The 14,367-nt window shown below is 41.0% G+C and overlaps 1 protein-coding gene and 1 long non-coding RNA gene across 2 annotated transcripts; one reads left to right on the forward strand and one right to left on the reverse strand.

Annotated features, from left to right (window-relative positions):
- The first annotated feature begins 455 nt into the window (after positions 1 to 455).
- On the forward strand, positions 456 to 11,241 carry zc3h6 (zinc finger CCCH-type containing 6). The gene is made up of 12 exons (XM_083694889.1): positions 456 to 824; positions 4,765 to 4,975; positions 5,126 to 5,248; positions 5,340 to 5,595; positions 5,809 to 5,948; positions 6,166 to 6,294; positions 6,471 to 6,585; positions 6,903 to 7,012; positions 7,491 to 7,717; positions 7,807 to 8,246; positions 8,449 to 8,625; positions 8,841 to 11,241. The coding sequence occupies exons 1-12, from the start codon at positions 739 to 741 to the stop codon at positions 10,289 to 10,291; spliced, it is 3,465 nt and encodes a 1,154-aa protein (XP_083551015.1). The 5' UTR covers positions 456 to 738; the 3' UTR covers positions 10,292 to 11,241.
- A 165-nt stretch (positions 11,242 to 11,406) lies between these two features.
- LOC310823500 lies at positions 11,407 to 13,504 on the reverse strand. Its single transcript, XR_014554946.1, has 3 exons — positions 13,364 to 13,504; positions 12,175 to 12,292; positions 11,407 to 11,723 (listed from the first exon to the last, which is right to left on the reverse strand). It is a non-coding gene; the product is annotated as an uncharacterized lncRNA (long non-coding RNA).
- Positions 13,505 to 14,367: the final 863 nt, after the last annotated feature.

The following is a 14,367-nucleotide window of genomic DNA, read 5'->3' on the forward strand; positions in this document are numbered from 1 at the left end:
ACACACACACACACACACACACACACACACACACACACACACACTATGAAAACATTGTCGCAATATTTTATTTGATTGCAAAAAATACTACTATTCCTGTACGCCTATGTATCTGTCAATGACAGTAAGAGATCCACACCGCTAATATCAGCAACTTAACATTCTACTGCGAGTCTTACACACTTTATTTTTGCACCAGATGTTCAAAATAATTGACAGTTCTTACGGCCAATAAGTATTGCCATCCTCTTGGAAAAAGAGCCCGTTACAATATTTGACCAATTGCATGTAGGGTTTTGTTGTGCTGAGCACAGTTAGATGGATCCTGATAGGGCAATACGTGGACGAATACATTTAAGAAAACGATGTTCTTCGGTCCTAGAAGCCATTTTGAGAACCTGTCTTGGGTGAAATATTCTGACTGTGAAGATGCTGAAACCAACGAAAGTTGTTATATTTCTATCTGTTCCTCCCTCCGTCTCCAATATTTCACCATGGCAGCTGTCAACCGACGGGATATTAGCAAAGCGGGGTATCAAGCTGTGTTTACTGAGTTAAAACGTCAATGAAATGAGAGAGGAGAATGTCTGTTTACTGTCTCTGTCGAGACATGTAACGTTGCCGTGAGTTTTTCCAGTCTAAAATCTTCCAGCATCTCTCTCAATCCAACGCCTCCATGAGTGACTGAATGCAACTCACTCTTGTATCGGAGAAAGAGCAGCTCCGTTTACAATCTTCATGGCTTTTGTGAGCCTTGTCTCCAGTCCCCCAACCCCCGTTCTTGACAAAAACATGACAGACTCTGAACATGCAGGACATGAAAGGTCGAGTAACATTCTTATCTGCAATTATTCTAAAACACACTCATCTGTGCGTCTCCTGTGAACTACATGCTTGTGTTACTGTTTTGTCATGAATGGGCTCAAACAACGCTGTTGGAATGTAGGCCTTTTCACATACAGGGATTTTTGCATGCGTTTTAGTGTAAACAAGATAGACACTTCTACCACTGTCCAAACAGTTATCCCATCACCGTTCATGATGAATGGATCCACTTTGGTTTTGATGTCGCTTGTGTGCGGCATGGGAGACCTCAGCAATGTACTACTGTAATGCTGTGTGTGAGGATTGAGGAATGGGATGGGTTACATTTCATGGTCATGTTGTTGCATTCTTCAGGGGAGTATGTAAATGAAGGCCCCGCCCAGTTATGCGCTTTACTACCCCCTATCGAACACCTTGCAAATTGTTCAGAGGATGATCAGCTCTGAAGCCAGTGCCCGAATGACTCTGTCAGTGGCGTGACATTTCCATGCCCCCCGTTTACCATCGTCATATTTCCATCTTAATTACATCTAGATATTCTAATTATTTATGCTTTTTATTACATATATATTAAATCGATTAGTGCCACAAGCATTATTGAGTACATGTTAAAGTACCCATATGGGCTGACTTATTTTATGTATAAGGAACAGAATCCACCTGCTAAAAGTAAGACTATTAGTGCAGTTAGATGCAGGATCTCAGACCCCCTTGTTGACAGGATTTTTAAGTATCAGAAATACTTTATTGTATTGTGTACATGTTTCACCTAGAAGGTTGGATGCCAAATTAAAGAGGGTCATTTAGAGTGGACTCTTCAGTGTAAGGACTTCATATGGGCTGCTGATTTCATATTGAAGGACCCCTATAAGTATGACATTTTAAGGTATTGCATCCGCATCATGTAACAGGGTTATTGGTGGTGTAGTGAATGAATTAGTTTTTCCCACAGAAAATGATGCATTACTTGAATAACCAAGATTATCAATGTCTGTTATGATCATCCATAGGGTTCATCTTTTGAAATGCACTGAATTCAGACATTTATAATTTCTAAGCTGTCAATGCAGTACTATATTTATTTTCTAGGGCCTACTCCTAAGTGAAACATGAGCATGTCATAGATCATATTCCCCAACCCTGTTGTTTCTGTTATTGTTTATCTATGATTATTTGACACATAAAGGTTCTCTGCAGTCCCATCACCAACAATCACAATTCTATTGTCATTTTCTGAACACATCACCACTTCCCCCCATTGCAAACATCCAACTTGAACGTCTTCAAAAATGGCATGTTTGCTACAGAAAGTTTCACATGACTCTGCTGGCTCAATCATATCCCATAGTGATCCCTTTATAAGCACATGCTGGTATAAAGGCAGCTTGTTACACGACACCCCCTGTTCCTCCTAGAACACTCCCTGTACCCCAAGAATACATTTAGCCCTGATCCATCTTCTGACTGTATTAGTAAGTATTTTAACTAACCTTCAGTAATGAACTGACACCCCCCCCCCCACACACACACACACACACATACACACACATACTCACACAGAAGAGTCATCTGCCCACACCCTTCCTGTTTACCTTTATGTGAAATCAAACATTTAATAACAACCACACATTTAGTCCGACGTGCATTAAATGCAGCCCACAGTAATTGGTTAGGCCTAAGACAGCTGTATGTACTGTATGTTGAGGATCATTTTCCATAGTCGGTCATATTCTGTTTCCCAGTATTTTCCCTTTCACCTTGCAATTTTAAGAGCAGTTTCCCAGACACAGACACATATTTCAATGAATTGCTCCACATTTCAGGTTTTACACTCACCTTTGTGGTAGGAGATGATTCCCTCAAACAGCTTTTCGATAAAAATGTAGCTTACTAAGGTATTTTCTTATTTTGCTTTCTTGGTATAGCCATAGGTCATTCTTTCAGAAAATATGTCTAAAACACTCCCCTTTAGAAGGCATGGTGCCCTTTGTTAGTGATGGGACAGTGAATCTTTTGGCTCTACACTCGTACAGTTTGGATTCTACATCAAACATTAGTATGAGGTTAAAGTAGAGTTATTTGATGGTATTTGTGTACATATTGGTTTCACCATTAAGAAATTACCACACTTTTTTATGCACAGTACTCCTATTTCAGGGTACCCAAAAGTAATGGGACAGATTTTCCAAATGTCCAAATGAAGCAATCATGTTCAGTATTTGGTCAACAATCCTTTGCATGCTTTAACTGGCTGAAGTCTGCGACCCATTGACCCCACCAGACGTTGGATATCTTCTCTGGTGATGCTCTGCCAGGCCTGTACTGCAGCCATCTTCAGTTGTTGTTTGTTTTGTCTCCTCTTCAGAAAATGAAATGCATGTTCAGTAAGACTTAAATCTGACGATTGACTTGGCCAGTCAACAACTTTCTGCTGTTTGGCCCTGAAAAACTCCCTAGTTGCTATAGCAGTATGTCTTGGATCATTGTCCTGCTGTATGATGAAGCATCATTCAATGAGTTTGGAGGCATTTGCTTATATTTGGGTAAGATAAGATGTGTATAAGATGTTTCTATACACTTCAGAATTCATCCTGCTGCCGCTGTCAGCAGTTACATCATCAATGAAGACAAGTGAGTCTGTTCCAGTAGAAGCCATACATGCCCAAACCATAACACCTCCTCCCATATTTCATAAATGAGCTGGTATGCTGTGGATATTGGGCAGTTACTTTTTTTTCTCCACAAGAACTTTTTCCAGAGCTCTGCAGTCTCTTTTAGGTACTTTTTAGCAAACTGTAACTTGGCCATTGTGTTTTTGTGACTAGCTAGTGGTTTGCACCTTGCAGTGTAGCCTCTGTAGTTCTGCTGGTCAAGTTTTCTGTGGATGATAGTCTTTGACACATTCAAGCCTTCCCCCATGGAGAGTGTTCCTGATCTGTGGGACAGTTGTTTTGTGGTTTTTCTTAATTATGATGAGCATTCTTCTGTCATCCATTGTAGAAATCTTCCTTGGCCTACAAGTCCGTTTGCAATTACTGTGCTCACCAGTGGGGTTTTTTCTTTTTAATGATGTTCCAAACTGTTGATTTTGGCAAGCCTACGATTTTGGCTATGTTTCTGATAGTTCTTAGCCTAATAATGGCTTCCTTGATTTTCATTTTTTTTGACACCTCTTTGGTCCTCATATTGACAGAAACCAATAGCAGATTTCAAAGGCAGTGCAAAGTCTAGAATCAATACCAGACATTGGCAGCTCTCTTATGCCTCCACAAATGATGTGACAGAACACACTTGACTTACCAGAAACACCTGCAAGCCAGTTGTCCCATTACTTTTGGTGCCCTGAAATAAGGGGACTATGTATAAAACGTGTTGTCATTACCAGATGGTGAAACCAAGATGTACACAAATACCCTCAAATAAAAGATCTCTACTTTAACCTCATATAAATTGTTTGATTGCCAATGGAGTATAGAGCCAAAAGAAGAAAAACTGCTTCACTGTCCTATTACTTACACAGGGCACTGTATATTATTTATTTTTGAAATACAAATGTATTGCGCTCAAATACACTTTGATATTTTGAAGTAGTTTACAATTGTAATTTAGACAATGTCTTCAGAAGGGGATACTGTCATGATATGGTTTGGATTGGAGTGTATGTAAGGTGTTTTGACATATTTTAATGTGACCCTACTGTATGACCATACTGACAAAACAAACAATGGATACTAAGTATCTAAGTACGTAAAATATGTACCTAGAGATTGTATGGGAATATCAAGTGTAAAACCAGGAAGAAACTTCAATATAAGTGGAATATTGGAAGTTGACTCAAATTGCATTTGATATTAAATAACTGATGAATACATACTGTATTGTGAAAGGCCTTTAGAGTTTCTAGATTCATGTTAACATTTTTAACTCTTCTTTTAAAAGAGAGGATGGTGAATTGGAAGATGGAGAAATAGATGATGAAGGGATTGGCATTGAAGAGGAGGGTAAAGAAATCAAAGTGAATGAAAGTAAAGAGAAGGAAAAAGAAAAAGAGAAAGACAAAGATGACAAGACACACAGGCACTCCAGAAAAAGATACAAAAAAACAAGAGAAAAGAGGAGGTCAAAGAGGAGAAGACGTGACAGACAAAAAGTAAGCCCAGTGATGATATCACCTGGAATACTTGAAGTACAATATTCAGTATTCCAAGGAAATCTGAAATCTTCTGCAAAATCGTATAGTTCCGCATGCAAAGTTTCACTGTGTAATTCACTGTACTTCCTCCCTCCTCTTATCTATCAGCACCACTCCCCTTCCAGTAGCTCCAGTTCTGACAGCTATGACTCAGACCATGAGCGTCCAGAAAAGCCCAAAAATAAGAAAAGCCAAGGATCCTTCCGTGACTATGATGGCCAGTCTGCTCAGGTAAGAATCCTGATTGGTTCGATAAGAATGTGCATAGCCATACACAATATCTTTTCATTGATATTACACTTTCTTGAATTACTCCTCCTAGCATGGGCGTGATTCAAATAGCGGGGGCCACAGCAATCCACAGAGGACAGCACAGCATAAGAGTAGTGACTTTGAGAAGTTCAGTGACTACAGCGATGACAAGTATGACTATGAGGGAGAGGGTGAAGACTTCACAGATGACCTGTGCGAGTATCGGCAGGCTGAGGAGTCCAACTCGCCCAGCCAAGGCATGGGACGCCAACCCAAGGAGCAGATGAAGAGACCAAACATGAAGGGCCTACAGAAACAACAGCAGTGTATGGATTGCATGAGCTGGGTTTATTTAAGTGTCTCATCAGAAGTTATTCAAGTTTGTTGAGGTTGTCTTTGTAGTGGCTATGGTACATAATGTGCTCATTTTGGATTTTTATTGTAGCTACCTCTGAAACTGGAGGAGGACATGAGTTCATATTAATGTTTTACAATATCTTTGTTATAGATTGTGACTTTTATTGATGTATGTTTTTTAGTTAGTGGGCAGCGGGGGCGAGGCAGAGGAGTAGTGGGCAGAGGGCGTGGCATGCTCAACAAGAACAAGAAGCAGAAGGGCAAGAACTGGGGCCGTGGGCGAGGTCGAGGGGGGGAGCAGACTGGAGAGGGGATGAAGCAGGTAAGGAGCAAAGTAATTTTTTCTTTTGATAGAATGGTCTGAATATGCCTCATTTGGTTCATACCATATTTATGGAATGAGGAATGGTATCAAACACACATGTTTCATACCATTCCTCATTCCATTCCTTGGATTACAGTAAACCTGTCCTCCGATTTCTACCACCCCCAGCCTCCCCTGGTTCAGACAATATGTTTTGTCCCTTTGGTGCCCATAGGAGGGAAAGGGCCCTCCTGGTTTTCAGAAGAGACGTCCAATCATGACCAAGGAGTTCATCAATCAACACACGGTTGAACACAATGGAAGATACATCTGTAAATATTTCCTGGAAGGACGCTGTATCAAGGTGAGTCAGCGCTAATGTAACAAAACAATTCACATCTCTCCAAAGAAATGTTTGCAGTCATTTTAGTGCAGAATAAATGTATTCTAATATATGCTTTGAGAACATTCTTGCATTCAGTCTCGGTCTCACACCTTCACTTACAGTTGCACTCGATTTAACTATTTATGTTTCCACAGGGGGAGCAGTGTAAGTTTGAACACGAGCTTGTTGTTCCAGATAAGAAGAAGGAGCTTTGTAAATTCTACATCCAAGGATACTGCAGTAAAGGAGATAATTGCATTTACATGCATAATATCCTTCATCAGTGATCACCAAATGTACTTCATTTACAATATCTCTCACTTTATGTGGCGTGATTAAACTACTCCAACACTAGAATATTTACTTTTATCCGATTATCATCTAAGAAAAATAATTATTTGTTTTTCCCAAGTTTTTTCTCAAGTTCATGACTCATGAGTTGGTGGTGATGTAACGTTTTGTTGATACAGTGCAATTTTTTGTACAATGTGAAACCCTCTCAAGCCCAGATTTCAACTTGACCCCAGGTTTATTTTTTATTGCAATACACTCATTACTAGGTTATCCTCCTTTACTTGTGGTTGTACATGAATATCCATGCAAGTTCTTTCATACAGGAGCAAAGTGCTATCAAGGAGACAGTTGTAAATTCTCCCACAAGCCTTTGACTGATGTGACCAAAGAACTGCTTGATAAGGTAGGATATGTTTTAAAAACATTACTATCGTGAAAAGAAGCATCTAATTTTTCCATAAATAGAAATTATTTTGGTGTTAAAGGTGTATCTGTTCCATGACTGTGGGGTTTGTTAGATAGTTTAGTAGTAGTGTAATCTATTCCGCAGCAACACAATCATTTTCAGGTTTGCAATGAGATGAAATAAAGAGATCTGAAGGTCAACGTCTTTTGGAGAGGGTACTTTATTCGATGTTACAAAGAAATTATGTTTCAGGCTAGAAGGTTATCTCTATATATAGACTTTATAGACTTATATATAGACTTTCAATGGAATTTGGCCTTGGAGACTACAAGTCCTAGGTCCCCCTTTCTCTAGCATCTGATCTTATGTCTCTGAGTTGGGTACTGGGTACGGCCTGGTACCACTAGGTTAAAGGTCGAGAGGCACATAGAATATTGTACAATTCCAACAGGTTTATGCTGCAATCTATATTTAGATCATAAACACTGAGGAGGAGAATGCCCATGAGGATGAGTTGGAGTTGGAAAACCTGAGGAAGCAAGGCATTGCCCCATTGCCCAAACCACCTCCAGGAGTGGGGCTTCTGCCTACACCTGGTCCCAGCAGCCCACAGGACGGTAGCTCTGGGGGGAAGAAGATCCCCTCTCTATTTGAGATAAAGGTTCAGCCCACTGTGGACCTGGCTCAAAAAATTGGCCTAAGGTATCACATTATTTTTTGTGCTGAGTTTTCGCAGTTTCAGCTATCTGTAGGATCATACAATTTATGTAATGTGTTTGTTTGTGTTACAGTGGATCCAATTTCTCCTCTCCTCCTGGATCCCAATTTCAAGGAGAAGGGCCCAACTGTATGTTTGGTGGTGGCCCAGAGGACATGCAGAGCGGAACTATGATGCCCCTGGGCCCCGATGCTCCCCCTGTCCCCCTTCCAGGGTCCCCAGGCTCTATGGGAGCTCCCCCTCCATCCCACACAGGGACACCAATGCGACCGAGTCCCCCTGGACAACACCCATCACATGGGTTTCCAATGCCTCCCCCTGTCCCTCCTGGACTGCCCCCAAACTTCCATGGAAATAGACCAAATATGAATCCACAGATGAAGCTACAAAGGCCTCCATTCCCTCCAATGCCAGATCTGCAGATGTTACAAAACAGGACTTTCCATGCTATGGGTCAGAATCCTGTAGAGTTTCTTAACAGTTTCTTCAGAAACCAGGCCATTGGCCAGGGAGGTTGGTATTTAGTTAATGCATGGATATTTTTTAAAGCAATTAATGACAGCAATCAGTTTGACAAGGAGTGAAGCGTACTATATGATTTGTGAATGTAATAGGCTCCCAGATTTCTTATCTTTTTATTGAGTTCTGCCAGGTTGATTAAAACCTCTAATTTACTCTCCATTTGTCTCTCTTCTTCTCCACTTCCTCTCTGCAGCTGACCCGAGTCTAGTCTTTATGCAGGAATCCCACCAGCAGGGCAGCACTGAATCACAGATGCAGAGCTTACCCCCGGCCGTTCAGAGGGCCCTTTTCTTACACCTGAACCAGCAGCATGGGAATGAGCCACAGGGGGTGGAGGGGCAGGGTGCCAAGACTACCAACAGAGTCAAAGGTAAGTGAAAGGGAATATTTAGACTTAATTAACACATGAACAGTTTGGTCTGATAAGCAAATACCCAAATGATTTCATTAAAATGCAGCACCATATGAACATGAGTGAAAGTTATTTACTAAATCTCTCAGCAATTTCTCACATATTGTACGGATACTTGCTTGGTAATCCTTTCATTTATAGTCAAAATCATGAACACACTGTATGCTCAACAGATGAAAATACAAACTGGTACTCAAGTGATGAAGAGGATGGGAACTGTGTAACAGCTATCCTCAAATCTCTGAAGAAACAAAATGAGATTTTCCAGGGCCAGCAGCCACAAACCAAGCCCTCCCAGCCTGGCTCTGCTGCCCCAGGACCGTTTGACCCCCGGCTACTGAAGGACCGGGCCCCACCCAGTGATCCCCGCATGAAGACAGACCCCCGCCAGCGGCCCACAGACACCAGGAAGGAGCCAGATGGCACTGTGGATCCCCGACTAGTCAGGGATCCCAGGAAGGTGAGACCCATGGAACCTCACAAGCCTCCTACTACAGAGGAGGATGAAGATGGAGAGAGGGAGCCAAGGGAGAGGGCTGCTCTTATCCCCCTGGATGCCAGCCCAGGTGTGATGCTTCGGGACCCACGCTGTCAGCTCAAGCAATTTAGCCACATCCGGGTGGACATCCTGCTCCAGCGGCCGGTCTTTGCCCAGACGGTAGTATGGGCTCCAGAGGACCTCATCCCTTTGCTTGTGCCTAAGCAGGAACACTCCATTAACCTGCCCTTACCACCACTCGTCGCGAATGCCCAGCTGAACCGCACTGCTCTGCCTGACCACCCCCCCATCACTACCCCACCACACATTGACCCCCGGCTGGCAGCTAACCGTCTGAAGGAGGGTGTGGGTCGACTCCCCCCGAGAACATTGGAGTCCAGGTCATCTACTGAGAGGCTACTGGCCTCTGACCCACGGCAACACAAAACACTGGACCCCAGGATCAGCCGTTCTGGGAGTCTGGACTCCAAGTTCCCTGTGCTGAGGGAGGCGTCCTCTGGTGGAGGAGCTACTGACCCCAGGCTACAGAGAGGTAATGCTGGCTCCTCCTCCCACACCACCTCGGTAACTTCAACAACAAGACCTGAACCTGAGAAGCTGCCTCCGTACGCCCCCCATCTGGCCTCCTCTGGGGGAGGCCTGGAGAGCCCCACTACACTACTGGGGGGCATCTGTCTATATGACCCTCGTAACAAGGCAGCGCAGGCCCAGAAGGATGAGGTAGAGCCTCCTAAAAAGACAGGGATTCTGAAACAACCGGCCAAGAGAGAGAACACTCCACCATCCTCACTTTCACCAACCCAGCGAACAGGGTCAATACAAGAGACGAAGGGTACAAATAGTTCTTTGGATGGGTCCAGCCGTCAGACTCCCCTCTCTGGCCCCACAGTGCCCTCCAGCTCACCCATTAAGCCCCCTGCGGTGCACAACCTGCCCATCCAAGCCCTGGTGGGGCTGATCCGCCCGTCCTACACCGACCCGAGGCATCCCAAACTGGTAGGACAGGACCTAGAGGGACCGGTGGAGGAGGAAACTGAGGAGGAACCTAAGGAAGAGATGGACGACAGGCCACTGAAGGACGTTTTCAAGACCTTTGACCCCACTGCCTCTCCATTTTGTCAGTAAACCTCCTGTGTTGATTGACATTAGCTAAACTAACATACTAGCTAAACTGTATATATTTTCTGTACATTGATTAGACATGCATATGAATAATTATTGAGCTTTACATATTTATTTCAATTGTACATAAAACTATTGTTGTTCTACATTATCTGTTGAGAATAGAATCACATGTCACTTATTTTACATATTTACAGAGATATTGGTCATCCAGCACATTTTTATAACATTGTTATAATGCTCCCATTCGTGGCAGCATGGACAGTAGTACATGTGCAGTTTCTGTGCTGTTTCTTGGTTTATATATAATTTTCTTGAGCATATAGTGATGCGATTGCTATACTGTAGCAATGAAATGATCTGTGAGTTAAGGACAGTATTAAGGTTTTGATGTTCCTACAAGGGTACGTAGTACGAATGAACGAAATGTATGAAAATGGACAGCTTTAATGAAACTGTAATATTTTGTGTGGAATTAGCCAGTTGCTATTGTTAGGGTCAAAACTCAAACTCAAAGAACAATTGTATTACAGATAGTTTGGGGCTCAACCCATTGACATGGGTTATACAATGGAAACCATACTATAAACTCACATGAGAAGCAGAAATGTATACTAGAACACTAAAGAAAACTATAACCTCTGACTTTTTCCCTGCATCCTATTATAACATTTATTTTAAGACACCTTGTGTTCATGAAAAAAAATATAGAAAATATAAGTTTAATTTGTGTTACATTGATGTATGGTGCTACCCTTGACAATTACTGAATTAAATTGTATGCATAGTAGGTCACATTTTAAATGCTTCTTTTGTACGTATTATAAATACAGTGATTTTTATGAATGGTGTAATGGTTCATCACTTTGTTTTATCTAATATCCATATATGGTTGTCAAATACTGTCTAAAAGGAAACAAGGAAAGATACCCATCATGTTGCATTGCCTTTTAAATCTGTGTCTTAAATAAAAAAGAAACAATATAAGATTTCTCATCAGTTGTGTGGTTTATTTTCAGTACATTTTCAGTGTCTTGTTTATATCCCAAGTTTTTATAAAATGGAAATGTACAACTAGTGTGTATTCAAAGTCACAAAGTATTGTACATGAACCTATTAACTCCCTGGAAAGGCCAATGCTGTTACATATATCAGCCTACTACATCATGTGCATCTTGTGGCATACATTTGCTGTACATGGTAATGGTAGAGTCTGTTGTCCAGGGTAACATGATCTTTTGTAGCCCTCCTGAACATGGGTAGGAGAGGCCAGGCTAGGTGCTACTGGGTGCAAGGAGATCTTCCTCAGCCCCAAATCATCAGTCTCTGGGTTAGAGTTCTGCTGAGCCCGGTGGATCTGGAGGGTCCTTTTCCACTGGAAACACAAGGCTGCAGCCTCAGCTCCATCAGAGTTTGGTTCAGGCTGTTTCAAGCCCTGAGAGAAGATTGATTGATTTATTTCTTATTTATTCAAGTGTCATGCACCGTCTTAAAGATGCTCAACCAGCATGGGCTTATACTACACTATTATGAAAGAAAAACAAAGAGGTGTGTGTGTCATTAACACATATTACATAACATAATGTATTTCTACAGAGTAATATACTATATACAATCACAGAATATTCCACTCATATAATATTCATATATATTCATATATTTTGAAAAAACATCACATTTATTGTGAAAGAAGGGGGTTGTACTCTCTAATGACCTTCTTAGGGTAAAGAAGAATACAACTCCATATTGAAGAGGCACTCAGTATAACAGTACACAACAGTATAACAACCATCAGACCTAACAGATGCCTACTAATGTATGTATGTATGTATTTATGTATGTATACTGTATGAACTGTCTTTGTTGAGAATGTTGCTTTTCATTACCTTGATGCAGGCTGTCTCTGCAGCACGTACCCCCTGCAGAACAATCTGAAGCAGGTTCTGTGCATTTTTCACCAGGATTTCATCTGATGATTTGCTTCCAGGGGTCACTGCATTAACACTGGAAATACACAAGTACAACATTATGGGGCTATTGCTCTGACAGCCACCTAACCCCAAAAGAGACACACGTACAAAATTTAAACTCACAGCTGCTTAAACGTGATTGCTGTGTTCAGAGCATGCATAAGTTTAACCTTGATCTCAATTGCAATGTACTGCAAAAGTAATTTCACTTTCCACTAGGGGTCAGTAACATTGCATATCAGTTTATATCTGGTAAATCCATGCTTTATATGATGAGATGATGGAATATAAACCACTTTATTTTGATAAACACAATACTATGATATTTTAAAATGTTGATTGTATGATAATTAATATAAATAATCACTATTATGTATAACTCGCGTGATTTTATCTGTGAATGTTATTTTCTAATTCTTCATTATGTAATTACACTGTTTCGCCACATAAGGTGATGCTTTTGTGTCTACATGGCCTATTTGAGGTCCATAATAAAAATAATACCATTGACAGAACAGAATGGTCATTTGTGAAACTCATAGTTATATTGTAATTAGAATCAGGTGTAATGCTGGACTGTAATAATCAAGAAGCCCAGATCAAATTACTATCCCTGGCAATATGGACATTCTAAAAGACCGTGTGATCACTGATCTACAGTACATACCATATATATACCAGGATTTCTGCAAAGACACTGAGTTAGTGAGTGCCTTTTGCCGGTTTATGGTTGCAACGTCTACGTTTATGTAAACATATTCCAAGATAGGGCAAGTTGTTTCTAAATAGGAAAAGTGAGTTTCATGTGACTTCAGTCATATCAAGCATTTTATGCTGCAAGACAATAACCATTATACTGTGTCATCAATGGGGTTAAGTTAGGGCGATATTGATAGGATAATTACTCAATTGAAAACAAGCGTGTGAGCCATCCGTCAAAATACCTTGGTCAGAAGTGAATTAAAGTAGAGGAATTATGTTTTTGGAGAAATGCTCTCAAAGCGCGGCTAAACATTCAGCTTTACATATTCAAAATAAGTCTGAAATAATGTTTTACTGCTCTGTGGTCAAGTGAAAGAATACTTGTATTGTTGTGCTCTCTTACCTGGAGATGATAGTGAGCTGGTTGGTAATTGTGAGAATCTGCTCAACTATCAGGGAGAGTTCAACAGTACAGTGTTCGTCCAGGCAATGGTTAGCAATGACTTTTACAAATTGGGTGATCGACTTGCAGTTTGAGACCACACCTTTTGCTGTGTTGACAAATACCTCTTTGCTCTGGAAATAATTATTAGAGGTGAATCAACATATTCCAGAATATGCAAATATCCAGTGAGTCTCAATTGATATGACCATAGTGTCCCATCTTCATTACCTGGATTGGCCCTTTCCTCCTCAGGTACTGGGCCATGTGGTAGATCTTGTCTGCCATCTCTCTGGTCACCTGGACAATGCGGTTTCCCTTGGCATCCCACCTGTCTGTCTCTTGTTTAAGAAACAGGGAGGTGTAGGTAAGAGATGGGGTGTCACTGTACACAGCAGACCCTGTGCCAACCTGCAGAAAATTCAGATTTATATTAATATTGTGAAAATTATTAGTAACACTTATAATGACTTTCGTAACGACTAAAATGACTTTCATTAATAAGACATGTATAAATGATTTACAATGCACATGTTAATGATTTGTTTACTTTGTAAATCATTAGTGGTGTATTTACTGCATGAGTGTTAGTATTCTATTTATAAATAGAATGTTAGTTTGCTATTGTTACAAATGCATGTTACAAATATGTGTTATAAATGCACTTATATACAGTGCCCTGTGTAAGTAATGGGACAGTAAAGCATTTTTTCTTCTTTTGGCTCTATACTCCATAGGTTTAGAGTATAGAGCCACACATGAGGTTAGAGATTCTCAACTTTTATTTGATGGTATTTGTGTACATATTAGTTTCTCCATTGAGAAATGGCAACACTTTTTATACATAGTCCCCCTATTTCAGGGCACCGAAAGTAATAGGACAATTGGAATTACAGGGGTTTCTGTGTTCCGTCACATCATTTGTGCAGGCATAAGAGAGCTGTCAATGTCTAGTATTGATTCTA

This window comes from Argentina silus (assembly GCF_951799395.1).
Source record: "Argentina silus genome assembly, chromosome: X".
NCBI classification, from domain to species: domain Eukaryota; kingdom Metazoa; phylum Chordata; class Actinopteri; order Argentiniformes; family Argentinidae; genus Argentina; species Argentina silus.